This window comes from Lagenorhynchus albirostris, chromosome 5 (assembly GCF_949774975.1).
Source record: "Lagenorhynchus albirostris chromosome 5, mLagAlb1.1, whole genome shotgun sequence".
NCBI lineage: Eukaryota > Metazoa > Chordata > Mammalia > Artiodactyla > Delphinidae > Lagenorhynchus > Lagenorhynchus albirostris.
In genome coordinates, this window is record NC_083099.1 from 32467254 (window position 1) to 32487963 (window position 20710).

The 20710-nt window shown below is 45.9% G+C and overlaps 1 protein-coding gene across 1 annotated transcript in view; it reads right to left on the reverse strand.

Annotated features, from left to right (window-relative positions):
- Window positions 1-8926: 8926 nt before the first annotated feature.
- The window catches only part of BFSP2 (beaded filament structural protein 2), a 69329-nt gene continuing 57545 nt past the window's right edge, over window positions 8927-20710 (reverse strand). The window contains exons 5-7 of the mRNA XM_060149185.1: window positions 17860-17991; window positions 11149-11369; window positions 8927-9188 (exon numbers count right to left, since the gene is read on the reverse strand). Coding sequence (XP_060005168.1) covers window positions 9185-9188; window positions 11149-11369; window positions 17860-17991 — 357 coding nt within the window. The 3' untranslated portion in view covers window positions 8927-9184. The remainder of the gene's footprint in view (window positions 9189-11148; window positions 11370-17859; window positions 17992-20710) is intronic.

Genomic DNA, 20710 nt, shown 5'->3' on the forward strand with positions numbered 1-20710 from the left:
CAGAGGCCGGCGTGACGTTGCACCAGCCTGAGGCGCGCCGTGTGTTCTCCCGTGGAAGTTGTCCCTGGATCCCAGGACCCTGGCAGTGGCGGGCTGCACAGGCTCCCCAGAAGGGAGGTGTGGATAGTGACCTGTGCTCGCACACAGGCTTCTTGGTGGCCGCAGCAGCAGCCTTAGCGTCTCATGCCCGTCTCTGGGGTCCGTGCTTTTAGCCGCGGCTCGCGTCCGTCTCTGGAGCTCCTTTAAGCAGCGTTCTTAATCCCCTCTCCTCGCGCACCAGGAAACAAAGAGGGAAGAAAAAGTCTCTTGCCTCTTCGGCAGCTCCAGACTTTTCCCCAGACTCCCTCCCGGCTAGCCGTGGCGCACTAACCCCTGCAGGCTGTGTTCACGCCGCCAACCCCGGTCCTCTCCCTGCGCTCCGACTGAAACCCGAGCCTCAGGTCCCAGCCCCGCCCACACCGGCGGGTGAGCAGACAAGCCTCTCAGGCTGGTGAGTGTCGGTCGGCCCCGATCCTCTGTGCGGGAATCTCTCCGCTTTGGTCTCCGCACCCCTGTTGCTGTGCTCTGCTCCGCGGCGCCGAAGCTCTCCCCTGCTCCGCCTCCCGCAGTCTCCGCGCACGCGAAGGGGCTTCCTAGTGTGTGGAAACCTTTCCTCCTTCACAGCTCCCTCCCACTGGTGCAGGTCCCGTCCCTATCCTTTTATCTCTGTTTATTCTTTTTTCTTTTGCCGTACCCAGGTACGTGGGGAGTTTCTTGCCTTTTGGGAGGTCTGAGATCTTCTGCCAGCATTCAGTAGGTGTTCTGTAGGAGTTGTTCCACGTGTAGGTGTATTTCTGATGTATCTGTGGGGAGGAAGGTGATCTCCGCGTCTTACTCTTCCACCATCTTCCCCCTCTCCGCATTGCTATCTCTTTTCTGTATATTCTCATTTACCCATAAACTGAGGCCTTTAGTGTCTCAGCTTTATCAGGGGTGTCCTAGTAGACTTCCATTAGGGGTGGTTTTATTTCTTAGGGTTACATCCAGTAATGGTGCATTTTATAATCAATGATGCCTTAACTCCTATGAACATAGTATGTATTAGGGCACTCAGGCTGGGTCCAGCTGAGACCCTGTGGAGTTGGACTGCCCTGTTCCCTAGAGGTCCCTTTTGTGCTCTGGGGAGATTAGCCCCCCTAACTAAAATGGACAGTTCAGGAGTTTCTTAAAACTTAGGAAATATCTGGGGACATTGAAACAGATGCCTGGTCACATACCCTGATTTGCACAGGGCCGAGAAAAGAATATGAATTCAGCCCAGATGTGGGGTTCACATCTTTCTGAGGAACCAAAGTGGTTGGTGGTAAGTCCTGATGTAGCTAGACTGAGGGAGAGGCTGTGGGACCTTGGAGAGAAAGTCGCCATGAGGGAGAGGGAACTGGCAGAATGGTTCAGCTGAGCAAGTGGGAGCTAGATGTGAGGTCATGTGAGCCTCTCTTGATTCATTACCCCTTCCAAGAGGTCAAAGAAAGGAGAGGGATGCACATAAAATGAAAGACCTATGTCACAGGAGGCCAAGCGCTCTGCTAGGGGAACTCCTTCCAAAAGAGCTGCTTATGAGAAGCAGTGCAGTGGAATAGAAGGATTACCTGGAGGAAGGCTGCAAAACTGTTGGAATGGCAGCCACGCAATTTGTACTCACTTAGGATACTATGGGATATCCTCCTGCCAGGCACTTCAGACATAATTGGGGAAGTGAAAGCAGGGCTTCTCACATAAGCTTGCAAGTATGACCTCAGTTGTTTTCATGGTTAAGTCCATTGTACATCCCACCCACCTCTACTCAGCTTTAATCTTCACTGTCCAATATGGTAGCCACCATCCATGTGTGGCTATTGAGCTCTTGAAATATGGCTAGTGTGGCTGAAAAACTGAAATTAAAAAAAAATTTTTTTTTAAATTGGGATATAGTTGTTTTACAGTGTTGTGTTTGTTTTTACTGTACAGCGAAGTGGAGTTCCCTGTGCTATATATACAGCAGGTTCTCATTAGTTATCTGTTTTATACATATTAGTGTATATATGTCAATCCCAATCTCCCAGTTCATCCCACCCCCCCTTCCCCCTTGATGTCCATCAGATGTCCATCTTGTTCTTTACATCTGTGTCTCTATTTCTGCCTTGCAAACTAAAATGTTGTTTAATTTTAATTAAAATTTTAATTTAAAAATTGAAACAGTATAGAATATTTGTCCTGTAAAACTTACAAGAAAAATTTGAAACATGTTTCATTTTTGATATTTATAGATTTAGAATTGATTTTGTAATTTATGTAATACCTCCTTAAACATGATATTAATAATTGGACACAAGAGTGAGTGGATTTACTTAACTTGGGCAGGTGTGGTTTTGAAATTAACATGCTTTTGCTTCAAAGTTACATGAACTCTTCTGAAAAAGGTGAATATAGGTGGTCAATATAGTTGTAAACATCAAAGGAAAACAATTTTTTGGTCCTCAATTCACTTACTGGAAAACGTTTAAGTATGTTTGGAACAACTTGGATTTGTAAATCTACTTTTTCAACTATAAATTTTATGAGAGCTAAATACAGATCAAGTACTTCTGATGAAAATTTAGTATCCAAATTGAGATGGACTAGAGGGCTAAAATATAAGCCAGATTAGAAGATTTAGTACCCCAAAAGAATGCAAAATTTCTAATTAATAAATTGCATGCTGAAATGATAGGATTTTGGATATAATGAGATTAAGTAAAATGTTATCAAAATTAGTTTGACATATATACACCTGTCCCCCACTCCCTTTTAAAAATGTGACTATTAAAGTTTTAAATGACATATGTGGCTTGCATTCTGTTTCTGTTGGACAGTGCTAATCTAGGTTATTTGAAGGCAGGTTCACATTTTGTACATCTCTGTATCCTTGGCACCTACCATGGTGACATGTAACAGGGCTGCATAAATGGTTATTGAGGAAGAGGATTTAATCTTGGAGTGAGTTTTCCACTACTGAGCATGATGGTTGCTCAGGTAAACTGCTAAGACTGAATTCCCAAAATAATGTGTAAAACCACTCTTTAACTTTCCCAGGACAGTGTATGACCCTATATGTTTCTCTTACCTCTTTTCTCTTGGTCACCAGTAGCTAAATGATGAGGTGCTGAACCTACCACTAGTCTATTGATTCCTGCCACCCGCCCCCCACCACCCCCGTCCTGTGATTCCCTCTTAAAGCACCCAGAGCACCACTGGTTAGCAACAACTTGTACGCTTTTTTGCCAAGTATGCTTTTTAGTTTAAAATTGTGAACCTTTGGTAGTGTATATATGTCCATACCTCTTTATCGCTTTGTCACCGTTTACCCTACCAAACGTAAGGTAGATAGCTAGTGGGAAGCAGCCGCATAGCACAGGGAGATCAGCTCGGTGCTTTGTGACCGCCTGGAGGGGTGGGATAGGGAGGGTGGGAGGGAGGGAGACGCAAGCGGGAAGAGATATGGGAACATATGTATATATATAACTGATTCATTTTGTTGTGAAGCTGAAACTAACATACCATTGTAAAGCAATTATACTCCAATAAAGATGTTAAAAAAAATTGTGAACCTTGTTTATACATTTTTCCTGTTCAGGCCTTCAATAAGAAATTTCGCTGCACAAAACAAAACAACAAGCCAACAAAGTATCTATGACTTGTCCAAAGAAATTATGTAGTTTGTTGCTCACCCACTTTGCAAAACGCCTTCCCCTAAAATGCAACATGGGTTTTGTGTCCAATCCTAGAACTACACTGAAAGCTTGACTCCCTGGGGTGTGAATTACTTTCCACTCTCAGGAGGAGCTGGAGAAAATGGAGTATTTCCTCTTGTGTATGACCAGGACAATGGGGGTTTTTGTTGACTCTGCAGCACAGCACATCTATGCTGGGATCTACTCTGGTTCCTGCTCAATCTATTGTTCAAAATAACCAGTCTATATGATCTAATTAAGCCAGTCGCTTCCGCGGAGAAAATAGTTTGCTTTATTTCATCACTCATCTAGCAGATTAATTTCTTGAACATGACTGGACCTGCCTGTGCTATTGTGTCAGAAGACGGAGTTTTCAATCAAGACTGGGCAAGGACATGGCCTGGGTCACCCCTTCCTCTTCTTGTGTGTTGGAATATCCAAGCTAGAAATGCTGGACAAAACTTCATGTATTATTTGAGGTCCAGGGATATGAAGTATGGAGTGTTTCTGTCTGATATGATTAGGGCTGCCAGATAACTTTTTAGTAGACATATGTCTCAGACAATATATGGGACATACTTCTATTAAAAATTATTCTTTATTTATCCGAAATTCAGATTCAACTGGGCACCTTGTATTTTTATTTTCTAAGTCCAGCAACCCCAGATAAGATGCTAGAATTGCCCCAAAGAGGCACCATCCTCTTTTACCATTTCTCAAAACAAAAAGATTATGTGTTTATGAAAGGATATCTATAGCACGATAGCATCAAAAACAATAAAATACTTAGGAATACATTTAACCAGGGAGGTGAAAGATCTCTACAGTGAAAACTATAAGATACTGATGAGAGAAATCAAAGAAGACACAAAGAAATGGAAAGGCATTCTGTGTTCATGGATTAGAAGAATTAATATTGTTAAAATGTCTAGACTACTCAAAGCCATTTAGAAATTCAATGCAATTCCTATCAATATTCCAATGGCATTTTTTACAGAAGTAGAAAAAACACTTCTAAAATTTACATGGAACCACAAAAATCCTGAATAGTGAAAACAATCCTGAGAAAGAAGAACAAAGTGAGAGGCATCACACTTCCCGATTTCAAGCTATAGTAATCAGAACAGTATGATATTGGCATAAAACAGCCACATAGACCAATGGAACAGAACTGAGAGCCCAGAAATAAACCCACACATATATGGTCAACTAGTATTTGACAAGGGAGCCAAAAATACTCAATGAAGAAAACACAGTCTCTTCAGTAACTGGCAAAACTGGATATTCACACATAAAACAATGAAACTGGATTCTTATCTTACACCACTCACACAAATTAACTCAAAATGGATTAAAGACTTAAATGCAAGATGGAAACCCATAAAAGTCCTCAAAGAAAACATAGGGAAAAAGCTCTTTGACATGGGTCTTGACAAATGATTTTTTGGATGACACCTAAAGTACAAGAAACAAAATAAAAAGTAAACAAGTGGGACTACATCAAACTGAAAAGCTTCTGTGCAGCAGAAGAAACAATCAACAAAAGAAAAGACAACCTACGGATTGGGAAAAAATATTTGCAAACTATACATCTGATAAGGGGTTAACATCCAAATTATAATAAGGAACTCACACAACTCAATAAAAAAAATAAATAAATAACCCAATTAAAAAATGGGCAAAGGGCATGCAAACATTTTTCCAAAGAAGATATATGAATGGCCAACAGGTAAGTGAAAAGATGCTCAACATCACTAATCATTAGGAAAATGTAAATCAAAATCACAATATGTCACCTCATGCCTGTTAAAATGGTTAGCATCAAAAAGACAAAAGATAGCAAATGCTGGAGAGGATGTGGAGAAAAGGGAACCCTTGTAGGATTGTAAATTGGTACCATTGCTATGGAAATCAGTGTGGAGTTTCCTCAAAAAATTAAAAATAGAACTGCCACATCATCCAGCATTTCCACTTCTGGGACTATATCCAAAGGAAATGAAAACACTATATGAAAGGGATATCTGCACCCCCATGTTCATAGCATCATTACTTACAAAAGCCAAGGTATGGAAACAACCTAAGTGTCCATTGATGGATAATGGATAAAGAAGTTGTGAGATTACACACACACATACATACACACACACACATGCACACACACACACACACACACAGTGAATATTATTCAGCCATTAGAAAGAACGAAATCTTACCATTTGTGATAACATGGATGGAATTCGAATGCGTTATACTAAGTGAAGTAAGTCAGACACGGAAAGACAAATACTGTATGATCTCACTTATATGTGAGACCTTAAAAAAAAAAAACAACTCATGGAAAAAGAGATCAGATTTGTGGTTACCAGAGGTAGGGGGTAGGGGGAGGGGAAATTGGATGAAGGTGGTCAAAAGGTATAAACTTCTAGTATATGGTAAATAAGTACTAGGGACGTAACATACATGACGTTATAGTTAGCATGATGACTATAGTTAACACTGCTGTATAGTATAGATGAAAGTTATTAAGAGAATGAATCCTGGGCTTCCCTGGTGGCGCAGTGGTTGAGAGTCCGCCTGCCGATGCAGGGGACGCGGGTTCGTGCCCCTGTCCAGGAAGATCCCACATGCCGTGGAGCGGCTGGGCCCATGAGCCATGGCCGCTGAGCCTGCGCGTCCGGAGCCTGTGCTCCGCAACGGGAGAGGCCACAGCAGTGAGAGGCCCGCGTACCGCAAAAAAAAAAAAAAAAAAGAGAGAGTGAATCCTAAGGGTTCTCATCACAAGGAAGAAAAATATTTTTGCTCTCTATTTAAGATAATGGATGTTAACTTATTGTGGTAGTCATTTCACAATATATCAAATCATCATTCTGTATACCTTAAACTTATACAGTGTTGTATGTCAATTTTATCTTAATAAATCTGGAAAAAATATTTGTGTGCTATTTGGAGATAATCAGAGACCAGCATGGTGCTTGATGATTCCTGTTGAATCATCTTACCGAAATCAACAGAGATCAGATCTGAATGTCTATGTTCATGTTTCCTACGATAAACTGAATTTTATGTGAAGGGGTTGTGCAAAGTGTAATGTGCTGCTCTGCCTGCTTTGCTTTGTTTCTCCTTTTATGTGCACATGTGAACTCCTCAAAGAGATTGTAAACCCACCAGCACAGAAACTGTCTCTTCTTTTTACTGGGATCCCCAAAGTCCAACAAAATGTCTGGGCACCAGCAGGTGCTTGGAAGTGTCATAGATGATAATGAAGGTGAGACTTAAGGACTTTGGTCTGAAATCCAGTGGATGTTCTAGCAATCTCAGTGGGAGTTTACACTGTGCTCCAGGAGCCAGGCCAGAGGCCAGTGGAATTCGTTACCTCGTCTGGAGATAGAGCCTGTCTGCGCTTTCAGAGGAGTCCGTCGGGAGCCCTTCTCTGGTCTGCCCCAGAACAAACACTCTGTCCTTGAGACCAGCACAAGCAGCATCCTCCCTGCCACCTGTCAGTGAACTGCCGCCAGAGTGTAATTGTACTGGATGTTGTAAGAGGGAGTCTGAGTTAAATGAGGCCCCGGAGGAGTCAGGGGGTCAACAGTGCCTTTTCTTACCTGTTAATGAAGCCTCATTAGAAACAGCAAGAAACTGTGCTGAGAACTGGAAGCACCAGTCTGCTGGGCTCTCCCTGCCAAAGGATGATTATTTTAATGGTTTAAGGCAGCTGCTCTTTGAGATTACGGAGCCAAGGAGACCGAGTGTGTGCGGCCCGGCACAGCGTGCGTCTGGTGGAAACTCAGGAGGGTGTGCAAATCCATTCTCCCCTTCCTCCCGTGGCTGAGACAGCTTCCAGGTTCTGGAAAATGCACAGCCATTCAGACACAGAAGTACCTCCTTCTGAGGCCCTCCATCTGTGTTTAGGTTAGGGATTCAGGTCTTGGCTGGGGGGCAAAAATTCACTGTAACAAGCAAGAAAGAAAAGAAACAGACCTCAGTGAATGGGCATTTGATATAGCCAGGCGCACACTCTCTCTTCTGGGGAGGCCCTGGTGCCCAGTGTTTCAGTCGTGGGCACCCCTGGGTGTGCAGCCGCAGAGGGGATTGGTGCTTTGCTGAAATGCAGCTTTGTTGAAATGCAGCATTAGGTGGTGTCTTGATGATTTCTGTGCCTCAGACAACAGAGGGAATTGTGCGAAGGTACCATACAAACTGTAAATAGCTGTCCTGCCCACGGGACTTATTATTACAATTTCTTTGATCCTGGAAGCCAAAAAGGGAAAGCAGCTGGAGCAATTTCAACCGGGAGACCTAATGTCTTGCCTTGCTTCTCTTTCCAGCTTTCTTAAGGGTAAATAAGATTTCATTTGTTTATGTCGGCCTTAGCTATTCGGAAGCCCAGGTACTGAGGGAGGGTGTCTTCCAATGTGCCCATATTGGACACATCGTTCTGTCTGGATTAGCAGCTTACATGAGGACAGAGACTCAGCTTGGATATTTTGGTCTGCAATTCTGTGTGACAGGTGGACTGACAGAAGCTTGGGGGAAGAATTGAGAAATTAAGTCTGGGCTGCGTGTGTGTGGTTTTGGAGGCATGCGAGACTGCGCTAGGACACAGGTGGTGGTTTCAGTTTTAATCAGAAGGCCGGGGAGTCTTGGCTGGGTATGTGGCGGATTCATGAACTATATTTGGCTGGCCTGGGCCCTGAGAGGGCTGGGGAAGGACCCTTGAAGTATATTCTGAGGCTGCAAGTGTAGGCAACCACAGCCTAATTCATCCCCCACAGATTTAAACTGAAGCTCCATTTAAGCTGATTGAGAAGTGCTCTGACAACAGCACTGAAGTGGATGTGTCTGTGCATTACTACCCACGAAGAGCACGTTAAAGACACCCAAATACTTTGTGATGCCTGTGGTTATGATACACACAGACCCCCTCTGTAGCAAGAACGTTGTTTTTGCCTCCAGTGGTGGCAATCTTGCCTGCCATGAGCACAACTCTTGCCCAAGAGGCACATTTATGTCGATAAACCCAAGGGCAGCTGACCCTTGAACAACAAGGAAGATGGCGTCACGCTCAGGGACCCTTCCAGAAGCCTTTAAGAATGGCCCCATGAGGAAAGGCCAGGCAGGTAAAGTGATATCCATCTCCATCCGACAGTGGATTGAACAAGGTGGGCAGACTGGAAGCCACACACGAAGCATTTATTTGGAGAGGGGCAAGGGAGGTTGCTCAAGCTACAGACTATTTGAATTCAGGCAGCAGGACACTCTCCACTTCCAGGAAGCTTTTCAGCTCAAGCTGAGCCAGCTGGGGAATCCAGCAGGGAATCCAGCTTGGGATGGGGGTGGGGAGGGTGAGGGAAGATGCGGGTTGTGGGGTGTGAGGGGGTGGGGACTCCTCAAGGAACTTCGCTGGTCACTCAGTGAGGAAGGTAGCATTTTCTTCATGAAAAGAGAGTGTTTCTCCATTAGCTGAAACAAACAAACAAAACCCAAAAAACACATTTGAGTGAGACAAGCAATGGATGATGAAAATTAGTAAAGAAATCACAACAGAATTATACGAAAGGCAGGTGTCTCACGGAAAGAATTTGGCCTTTGGAACAAGACAGTTTGGCTTTCAAATCCCACCTCCATGGTAATTAGCTGTGTGACCTTGGGCAAATGATTGAAGCTCTCTGAGGTTTTGTTTCCTGGCTGTAAAGTGGGGATAATGATGTAGTTCTGGCAGGGTTTTGTGGAGAAATGACGATAACATAGAGCTTAAGACTGTGCTGGCTCATAGCAGGCACTCACTGGATGGAGTCCTTATATTTTTGAAGTAAATTCAGTCTATCTTGTTACTTTTTGGATTTGTTTAATATGATTTTGTGTAGTCAGATATTCATAGGCATCTGAAAAAATTCGCTTTGTTACAAACATCTAGCTTTTATAATCAACAGAAATCAGTCTAATAAAAAGACAGCTGGAAAGGAGCTGGATGACATGTTTTTGTTTGAAAGAGCAAGGGTTAGGTTGCTTCCATGTGGCCCTCTTGCATTCTGAGAAAGGGATGGTACAGAGCACACTGGAGACCCAGGAGACCTAGGCTCTGGTCCAGCTCTGCCTCTTCCTCCTATTTTGATCACTGGCAAATCCTTTTCTGCTCTGGCCTTCTTATTCTCTCTGGAATCAGGAGGGGTTGTACTACGTAATTGATAAGTTGTCTCTTAGAGCTGCTATTCTACTATGTATTCTCTTCCTCATTCAACGTATGCCACAGAAGGGACCTTGGAGGGCAATATGACGATACAGAATTGTGATAAAGGCTTCAATTTCCTTAAAAAGCTGGCAAGGAAGCTAAGCCCCAAGACTCATGCATATGCCACAGGAAACCTTACCCATTAAAAAAAGACTACATATGTATGTGTATACACATAAATGTGTATACATATATGTATATATACCACATACACACATATATATACATAGACGTATACATGCCATTCCCAACCTGTTGCCTCTCTCCAGTATGGAGGCTGGAAAAGCTAAATAGTTGCTTTCCCAGCATCCCTTGCAGGTAGGTCTGGTCATGTGAGATAGAAGGAAAAGTCTGTTGGAGCCTCCCCGAAACATTTTTCCTTCACTGAAAAAAGGAGTGAGCCATGCAGGGAAAAGCCTTTCTGCTGTTTCCTCTTGCCTCCCCTTTTCTGGCCATGCATGATGTCTGGTTATGATGTCTGGAGCTGTGGTAGGCATTTGGCAATTGGGGGTGACAAAGATGAAGACAGGGATGGTGTATCAGAGGGATGAAACGAGCTTGGGACCTGACTGACATCACGGAGCAGCCTGGCCTACCTCATTTCTGGAACTCTTAGGTAAACATGGTTTATGCCCTTGCTGCTCAAAGTGTGGTCTGTGGACCATCAGTATAGACATCACCTGAGAGTTTTGTCAGAAATGCAGAGTTTCAGGCCCCACCTCAGACCTTCGGAAATAGAATCTGCATTTTAAAAAGGTGCCCAGGCTTGGCATGTTTTGAGTGCATATTAAAGTTTCAGGAGCATTAGTTTATAGCTACACTAATTAGGTTTTATTACAGGCAGCTGAAAGCATTCCTAACTGCTACCATGTATGGTAGGAAGTATGCATGATCACATATAGGTATGTCTGTGGTGTGTGGCTGTATGTCTGCATCTATGAATGCATACAAACATCCACACATATACGTATACATACATAAGTACATAATGTATTTAGTCTATATATTTGCATATATATGAATAGAAAAATCCTGGAAGGACACAGGCTGTGGGAGTGGGGCTGGGTGTTGGGAAGTTTGGGAGGTGATTTCTCCTTTTTACACTAATTACTTCTATAGTGTTTGAAAAAGTGTCTAGTTTAAACCCAAGAGTATCTACTCCTTTCCCAACAAAGCCGAGCAGAGACGCACCTGCTCTCCTCGCGGTCCAGCAGCGCATGGTAGGACGCCACGTCCCGCTGCATCTGGCACTTGTGTGCCAGCAGGTGCTCGCGGGCCTGCAGCTGCTGCTCCGCCTCTGTGCGCATCTCCCTGAGCTCCGCCTCCAGCCTGCTGACCACGGCGCCCAGGTTCTGCAGCTCGATGTCGTGCCAGTGCTTGGCATCGTGCAAGGTGTTCTCCAGGCCTCGTTTCTACAAGAGAGGGAATACGGTCCAGACCCAAGGCCGATGGGCAGGGCCTTGGAAGAGGGAGATGGGCAGAGCAGTGGGAGGGGCTGGCATCGGCCTGGTCTTTCTGTTTCTCCCAGGACGATGACCTTGACAGGCTGACGTGGCTCAGTGGGGAAGTAATGAATCCTCCTGGGGAGGCCAGAGTCTTGCTTAGTCTGATTCACTGATCCTTCCAACAGGGGTGGAGGTGGGGAGGGAGAAGAGGAAGAAGGAGGGGGAGAGAGACAGGAACCGGAGAGCCGGATGAGAGAGAATGATGAGAGAAGAGGCAGATGAGTGAGAGAGAGAACGAGAGAGGACAAGTGAGAGAGAGAGAGAGAGAGAGATTCTCACACACACACACACACACACACACACACACACACACACACACACACGAGGCAGTTTGCAGGTGTTTTTTCTTGGTGAACCGCCACCCACCGTCCAGCTGGAACCCAGTCTCCTCCTGCATTCCTCCCAGATTCCCACAGTCAGAACGAATGTCTCTGGCCTCTACACACTCACTGTGGTTTTTTAGTGTTTTAGTAGCACATCTTGCTAGTTCCTCTGCCCCTTGCTGCCCATTCGCCCCCTCCTCTCCCTGAGCTGTGCTGTGCAGGTTGGTCTCTACTCCACTCGCAGCTTGGTCATCTCTGTGGATGACTCCTGTGTTGATGCGTCCAGCACAGATCTCTGCCCCAAGCAGACTCGGTACTGAGGTTCTTACTGGAAATATATGCAGGCCATGGGCCCTATTCAAATCAAGGTGTCCAAAATGGAGCCATCGGCTTCCTTTGGAACCTGCTGGCCCCTCCTCTCCTGTGCTCCCGCTAGTGAACCCACATGAGCTAGAAACCGGGGAAAGATATGGCCCTGATCCTGCTTCCCTCCCAAATTCAGTCATTACTGAGTCCTACCTCTTGTACATTCGGAAACATTTTCCCATACGTGCCCCCTCTTGTCCAGCCACCAATGCCCCAGATCGATTCTTATCACCTCTCACCTGGGGTAACCTCCATGGCCTCCTAGCTCATCTCCCTCCCTGTGGTTCCTCTCCCTCTGTATCCCCCCACAGCAGCCACAGTGTGCTGTCTAAAGTCCAAATCTGGGCTTGTATCTCCCCTTCTCCTCACCTGGCTGACTCCTATTCACCCCACGTCCAAGCTCAGGGGTTACATCTCCTAGGAAGACTTCCTTGATGCCCTCTTGCCTCTGCCACCACCAGGCTGGGTTAGGGTGTCCCTCCTCTGGGTTTCACAGCTACCCAAGCACATGCATGCCCTTGAACTTATCATAGAGGGCTGAGCTTCTTAGGGGCATGTCTGCTCTAGCAGATGCTGAGCTCTTTGAGAGCAGGAACCTAGTCTCTGTAACCCCAGCGACAGGACAGGGCCTGGCACAGAATAGGTGTATGTGTGTGTGTGTTGCCCAAGTGACAGCACTTTTACTATGGTGCAATTATTGCCCTATCTCTCTCCCCACTAGACTGAAACTTTCTTCTCATCTTTCCATATACCAAGCCCTGCAAACTGTAGGGTTGACCAATAAAAAAATGGTATGCCCCTCTCTTTAACATCTTTTAGTAGTAGTAATTATGTAGTTCTATAATTTAGCATCTGGCTTTTTATTTTACATAACACATAAGAAACAAATAAATATCTTTCTAAATTGCACTGAGTCAAGTCTTGATGAAACAAGTTTCTATACCCTTTTTTGACCACTGTGGCTGAAATAGAAGACTCTTGGTCATGATGTCATCTTGAATCATGGCTGCTGTTAAGCAGAGGCCACCATATTATCTTATTTAAATCTTCCCAATTCCATAGGATATGAGGAAGTTGAGTCAGATTCCCATCCTAGGTATGTCTACAGGTGGCAAAATGTGATTAGTGGAAATAAATCTAGATCAGTGTCTGGTCTGGTTATTATTTTGCTGGTGAGATCTGAAAACCCCTCCATGGCAGTGAGGATGCAGAAATGGTCACCTGGACTTTGAGAATCATTCGTTCCAACCTCTCTGGGTTTTCTCCCTTTGTTTATCAGGGAACTGCTTGGTTTGTGAGTGGTGGTTGTTGACACTGGACCTGTAACATCTGTGATTTGGAAAAACCTTTCATGGAATCAGGTTTGGATCACCTGTCTATAGTTTTTGCCCTGTGTACGTGGTGACTTTTCCATGTGGCTTGGGGTTTTTCGCTGAAGACTTAGGACCCACTGCCCAAGGTGGGTTCATGGGAACACCTATCAGAGGTGCCACGTCTTTTCCATTCCACCCTTAGAGTCCAAGTCAAGCTTCTGCACTATGTCCCTGACATCTTGACCTGGTTCTCACAGAGATGCCTGTGCTTGAGTCTCTATGATCAGCCATACTGTGGGTCTCCTGCCCCGGCCCACTCACGACACAGCACCAGCAAGCAAACTGAGATCACAAAAGCATGCTTACTCTTGTCTCTAGAGATCTGAAGGGACTTCCTTAAATTGCTAAGCCCTCCGGAAAGTAAAATAGTGACCTTCTGTGATTTCTGGACTGAATTCCATTCCTGGTCTGAGTTGACTGAACACAGAGCTCAGGGGCCCTCAGACACCATTATTGATGGCTGGCTGCCGCTATAAACAGTGCCTTGTTGGCAAAGGAGCTGAAAATGTCCCCAGCTCGGCTGTCTGAGGCTTACATAGCTTTGAGGGCCTGTGTGTGCACAGGTTGCTGTGACTGAGGGTAGCAGGATGGCTGGATGAACTCTGCCATGTTGGAAAGCCATACACGTGAGTGCTACCTGTTCTGGCTCATCTGTGTTCCTGACCTTGCCTGCAAGGCCCAGCGACCAGAACTCTGATCTACTAGAGCCACAGGGAACAGAGGCAGCCCATCCTGGGTTCCGAGCCCAGCCAGCACGTCACTGCTCCATCTTCTGGTTGGGGGGTGAGTTCTTGTCCTATTTGTTCCAATAGTCAGAACCATGGGGTTTAGGTGTGGTGATCAGGTGATGCCAACTTGGGGCTACTATACTAGAGGTTATAATAATAATTTTATAATGATAATTAATAACAGATACCACTTATTGACTCTGTGCCGGGCATGGTGCTAAGGGCTTGACCTGCATTATCTAGTTAATCATGCTCATGCCAATGACTTTATGAGGAAAATTCTATGATGGTTCAGTGGTTGATCACGTTTCCAAAGGCAGCTGCAACAATGATCTCCATCCCACCTGCACTTTCTCTCCGTGATTTTGCCACTGTCTCATCAAGAGGCAGATTCCTGTGGAATCTGGGCTGGTCTATGACTGCTTTGACCAACAGAATGCTGCAAAAATGATATTCGGGGACTTTCAAGCCCAGGTGTTAAGAGGCCTGGTACTTTCTGTGCGCACCCTCTGAGGGAAGCCAGATGCCATGTCCAACAATGTAAGACTGCCACGATATGAGGAAGTCAAAGCCAGGTATGTGCAGAGGCCACGTGGAGAGAGAAAAAGAGATGCAGAGCTGAGGCATTGGGGATGTGAGCTGAAGCAGCCATTCTTGGACATTCCAGCCCCAGCAGATGCCACATGGGATGGAGAAAAGCCATCTCTGCCGAGTGCTCCCTAAATTGCTGAATAAATGAACAAATGATTTCCTGTTGTCCTAAGCCACTAACACAGCAGATGGATGTGATAACCAAAATAGATCCTCACTGTACAAGGGAGAAAACGGCATCTTCGGGAGGTCACACAGCTAGTGAGTAGAGGAGCCAGGATTCAAGACTCCAGGGTCTGAGTGCCCGTCCCGAACTCCACAGGACAGCCACCGTCTAGTGCATGATAGAGCCAGAGAGCTCTGCCTCTCTACTTATGACTCGTGTTAGTGGGCAAATCCCTGAACCACAGTTTTCTCTTCGGCAAAATGGGATGCAGTCACAGTCTACCCTACTTAATGTTTCCATGAAGCTCTGATGAGAGATTGCAGGTGAGCATGCTCTTATTACTGTTTCTATCACTTTGAAGAAATTGTGTTTTGGGCACTGTACCAAGTGCTTTGGGGACATAAAACTAATTAGACGTGGACCCTGCCCTCCAGGAGTTAATGTGAGTTCAGTGCATGAGCTGATATAACCACATGAACCAGGGACTCTGAGTGTGAGTGGGTGGCAGGTGGGAGGGATCACCCCGGCTCTGGAGTCAGGGTCTAGGCTTCACGGTGGGTGTGGCACTTTGGTGAGCTCCACCTCACCTGTGCCCAGGGTGTGGATGACAGGAGCAGGTAGAGGAGGCAGAGTCGGGGGAGGAGTCTCCTTCTAGACATGGGAGAACATATCCAAGGGCTCAAGTGTAGGAAAGCAAAGGATGAGTTCTGGGCATTAAAATGAAGCCCGAGTTGGGTGGTATTGGAAGGTCTGGCAAAGGAAGACTTTCTATTTTACCCACAGGCAATTCCAGGGGGTGGGGACACTGATAAAGCAGGAGGGAGGGGACAGTAGATAGAGGAATGGCCCAGATGGTGCAACAGGGGACAGGTGGAGTCTATCGAAGGGAGGAGAGGGTGGATAAAGCTCCAGAGATATTTTGAGGTGGGAAATGGAAGCCGGAGACCTCAAGTTGGAGGACATTCATCTTCTCTGCAGAAGAGTGCTGGTGACAGCATCTGCCAAGGGGCAGAGGTAAGGGCAGGCTGGGGGCGTGTGAGGATGGAGACTGCTGGAGCATCCACTCTGGGGAACACAGGAAGTACCCCTGCTTTGTTCTGTCATTTGTGTACTGGTTTTCTTTTACCAATCAGGTGATGAGCGTTTAGAAGACAGGAAACATATAATTCTTGATGGCCTCTCCCAAGTCTAAGGGAGGGCTCAGCACGTAGTAGGCTCCCAATACATGTGTGTGCAATACGAGCTGGGTGATGTGCACCAGCTACTTAGGCTGCAATTTCTCCAGGCTTTGTTTTTGATGATGTGGCTTGAGGATACATCCCTCACCTTTTGCCTGGAACTTTCTATCACCAGAAGAGTGGCAATTTTGGCAGCCACAAGGACATCTGGGGGAGAAATGGCAACCTCTTAACTGTGTCTAAAGCAACTGCATTCCCAACATTAGGACGTTTATCAAGGGTTATGGCAGGTGAATAAAACTGATTAGCATAAAATCCACATAACACTGAACAACGCAATCTCTTTCAGACAACTTTTTAGTTAAAGTAGCAGTGATTTAGGCTGTAGTTTCCTGATCTTTCTCACCTCAGATCCTTTCCTCACACCCCCTTGCACTGACCCAGATCCCATCAGAGTCTGACTTGGAGAAAAGTGGAGCAATGAGACGTGTGTCGTGTTGTAGCAAGACTGAGCATCTTCCCTGAGCTGACTGGGCACCATGTGACCTTGTTGCCGAGGACAACGGACCAAGTGAACTGAAGACCTTTGAAGGACGGGAACTGGGGGTGATGGGATGATCTTGGCAGTAGACAGAGGAAAACTTGTTTCTGAGGGGAACCAACTAGAGCAAATACTTGAGCTAACTTGGTGGCAGGCTGTGGCTAAAGCAGGAGGTGGGGCTGGTGGTTTGTGATGGAGCTGTCATGGGTGGCAATACTGAGATGAGGTGTAAGGGGGGAGTGGAAGAATGGGTACCCAAATAGCCCAGGACTTGAGGCTGTTGGGAGAGAGGGGCTTCTTGGGCCTCAATGACGTCCAGACTACCTCAGCTGCACAGGGATTATACAACCCAACCCCTTCGTGCACTCTGGTGTGTACGAACACTTGTGGTTTGATTCAGTACACATGGCCCCCTGGAGGCATCCAGGAGGAGCCGTGCTTGACCCTAACAGAACTTCAGTCCATCCCAGAGATCAGAGGGTGGATTACTGTATTATTAATAATCATTTTAACTAATAATAATAATTAATAATGCAAGAGATCCGTCCACAAACCACAGTGAGTCTGAAGAGCTAACTAGCTTACTAGTTTTGCTTGGGTTCCCCAGAAGCAGAGCCAGACACAGGGATCCTGGTACATGCCAATAATTAAGGAGTTCCTTTCAGGGAAAGGGGGAGAAGGAAAGCAGTTCAGGGCAATGTAAAGTGTTAAGCCAGGAGGTGGTCTTGGCTGGACTGTGGCTACAGCCTGATCCCTTGGAGAGCTCTGGAGTGTGGATTACAACACAGAGCAGAGTCCACTTTGAAGCAAGTGGACTGGGCTTTTAAACCCCACTGTCAGTCAGTCATTGGCCAATGGCTGAGGACTGGGGGGGCACGCCTACCATCCTAGGCCAGGTCTTCTTTTTGGCAGAGGACAAGTCTCTGGGCATCTGTGGCGTCAGCAGCCTGGTGAAGGGGATTTCACTGGGGCACTAACTGTGTCGACTACATTTGTCATTTGGTATCGGTTGATCCTTTGCAGGCCTCAAAACTCATGTGCTGTGAGATGGGAAACCCATATGACTACAGTTAGACAGTTGAGAGTAAAACTTCATGCAGGAAAGGCCAAGGCTCTTCCTGGTCCACTCACCAGGGCCCGTAAGGATTCCGTCTCAGCCTGCAGGCTCTGGATTTGGCAGGAAGTGTTGTGCACCTCCACCCTGAGGGCAGCAGCCAGCTTCTCTTCCTGGGTCTGGGCCCTGCGGGCCACCTCCGTCTGTTGCTGTGGAGAGGCAGGGGTGAGCAGGGGGAACCAGGGCCTGAACCCGTCCTTCCGTCTTACCTTCTCCAGTCACCACTCCGCAGCCTCTAACTCAGAGGAAACAGCCATTTGATTTGAAAATCGCTCTTTTTCTATCGGCGCCCACACCAGCTTGTATTCCAACATTTATTTAGTTTGAACATATAATGCATACAAATGGAATAAAATTCAAAAGATTTTCTAAAGGATATATAGTAGAAAGTCTCCTTTTCTTCCTGTGCCCTACTTACTTTGTTCTCCTGTTTCTAGTTTCTCATATCTCCTTCCAGAAATATTTCATATATTTATAAATAAATGCATATGAGCATCCCTCCTTGCTTTGGTACTTAACATATTTTTAGAAATTATTCTATAGCAGTATATATAGATCACTTACATTTTTTTTAAGGGCTGCATGGTAATGCCTTGCTTGGAAGTTCTATGATTATTTGGAAGTTCCCCACTGATGGACACTTAGCTTGTTTCCAGTCTTGGCCTATTATGAACAATGATGCAGTCCCTCATTTTCCATACATGGGAGGATCTCTGAGGGGTAAATTCCTGTAGTGGAACTGCTGAATCAAAAACGTAGGCATTTGTGGACTTCCCTGGTGGCTCAGTAGTTAAGAATCCGCCTGCAATGCAGGGGACACAGATTTGAGCCCTGGTCCAGGAAGATCCCACATGCCATGGAGCAACTAAGCCTGTGAGCCACAACTACTGAGCTTGTGTGCTGCAACTACTGAAGCCCACGAGCCTAGAGCCCGTGCTCCACAACAAGAGAAGCCACCGCAGTGAGAAGCCCACGCACCGCAATGAAGAGTAGCCCCTGCTCGCCGCAACTAGAGAAAGCCTGCGTGCAGCAACGAAGACCCAATACGGCCCCCTACCAAAAAAAGTAGGCATTTGTAATTTTGATAAACATTGGGAATTTGTAACCCCTTCCAGTGCTCCAATTGCCCCACACCTTGCTCAAACAAGGAGTGAACAAATTTGACCTGATAGTCCCTGTTTCCCTGTAAAAACCTATCTGACCACACTGTGAATTTAGGGGGAAGGTCTGTGCTTTGAACCTTCTCCCCAGAGCAAGATGGACATATTCTGATTACTCCTCTTTGCTGGGGAAAAGGGAAAACATGAGAGCTCTCCCTCATTTATCTTCAGTGCAGTCTGATAAAATGTCTACAAGGCAGTGATGTAGGAGAAAATAAACTGCTTTCTCTCCTAAGTTACTGGCTTTCTGAATTTGCTATCTTTACCACATATGAATACTTATTTACAGAATTATGTGCAAATAGTCCAGCCTAACTCACTGGCTAAGAAATCCCAAGTCAAAAGGCTCACAACTCAGTAGTAGTTCTGCCAGTTCTTGCTGTTTGGGGGCTATAAAGAGCTCAACAAAAATGTCCATTAAAGGCTTGGGAGCAGCTGAAGGAGAAAATAACCCGTGGACCCTGCTCTAACTGGTTGGCCCGTGGCTGTGTGTCTCCGGGCCATCATTCCGCCCGTAGATGACATTCAGTGGGGAACGATAATCATATGATGACTGCCTCCTGGGATCACCATGAGGCTCCCATCAGGTTATGCATGTGGAGGCTTTTAGAACCTTAAAATCATGCAAATATTGGCTATATATATTTTCTATGTGTAACAAGGAATGTAGTACCCAACAAATGAGTTTGTAAAAAGCCACTATGAGTTGAATACTACTAACGATAACTAATATATATTGAGCATTTTGTGCCACTTTGTTAACTGCTTTTTATTTTTTGGGGGGGCTGTGCTATGTGGCCTGTGGGATCTTAGCTCTCCAGTGGTGAAAGAGCAGAGTCATAACCACCAGACCACCAGGGAATTCCCTTAACTGCTTTAAGTCCATATATCATTTAATCTTTACAACCCTGTGGAGCAAGTGTCATTGTTATTTCCATTTCACATGAGGAAACTGAGGCACAGAGAGATTGAGCTATTTATTCAGGATCAAATGGCCCGGACTTCCCTGGTGGCGCAGTGGTTGAGAGTCTGCCTGCCGATGCAGGGGACACGGGTTCGAGCCTTGGTCCGGGAAGATCCCACATGCCGCGGAGCAACTAAGATGGAGCACCACAGTTTCTGAGCCTGGGCAGCTAGAACCCGTGCTCTGCAACAAGAGAAGCCACCGCAGTGAGAAGCCCATGTACCGCAATGAAGAGTAGCCCCTGCTCGCCACAACTAGAGAAAGCCCGCGTGCAGCAATGAAGACCCAATATAGCCAAAAAGAAATAAATTTTAAAAAATTTAAAAAAAAGGAGCATAAGGTCCTGAGGGTCAGAGCTGGGATTCAAGCCCAGCAGCCGACCCCAGTGCTGTACTCTTAACAACCAGTACTTAATGCTGCCGATTCCACCAATGCCTCAACTTAAGACCCTCCAAATTAGAGCTGTCTCCCTCTAAAATACCCTCATGGTTCACCAAGTCCTGTGATCAGTAGCCCGGTTTTTCTTCCTCCCTCTGGGGCCGGGGCCTGGCCAGATGGGCTGTGTGGGAGAGGGGTACCCTGGCAGACAAATGGAGTCAGAGTGGCCAGGGGCAGCCGTGAGCTGAAGCTGGCTCCTAAAAGCTCACAAAAGCCAAGTGTTAAAGTTTCAAGAATTTTGTGATCTGGTGGTTATGTAGCCATCATTCAAAATTAGATTATATCAAGTTACAATCAAATAAGTTA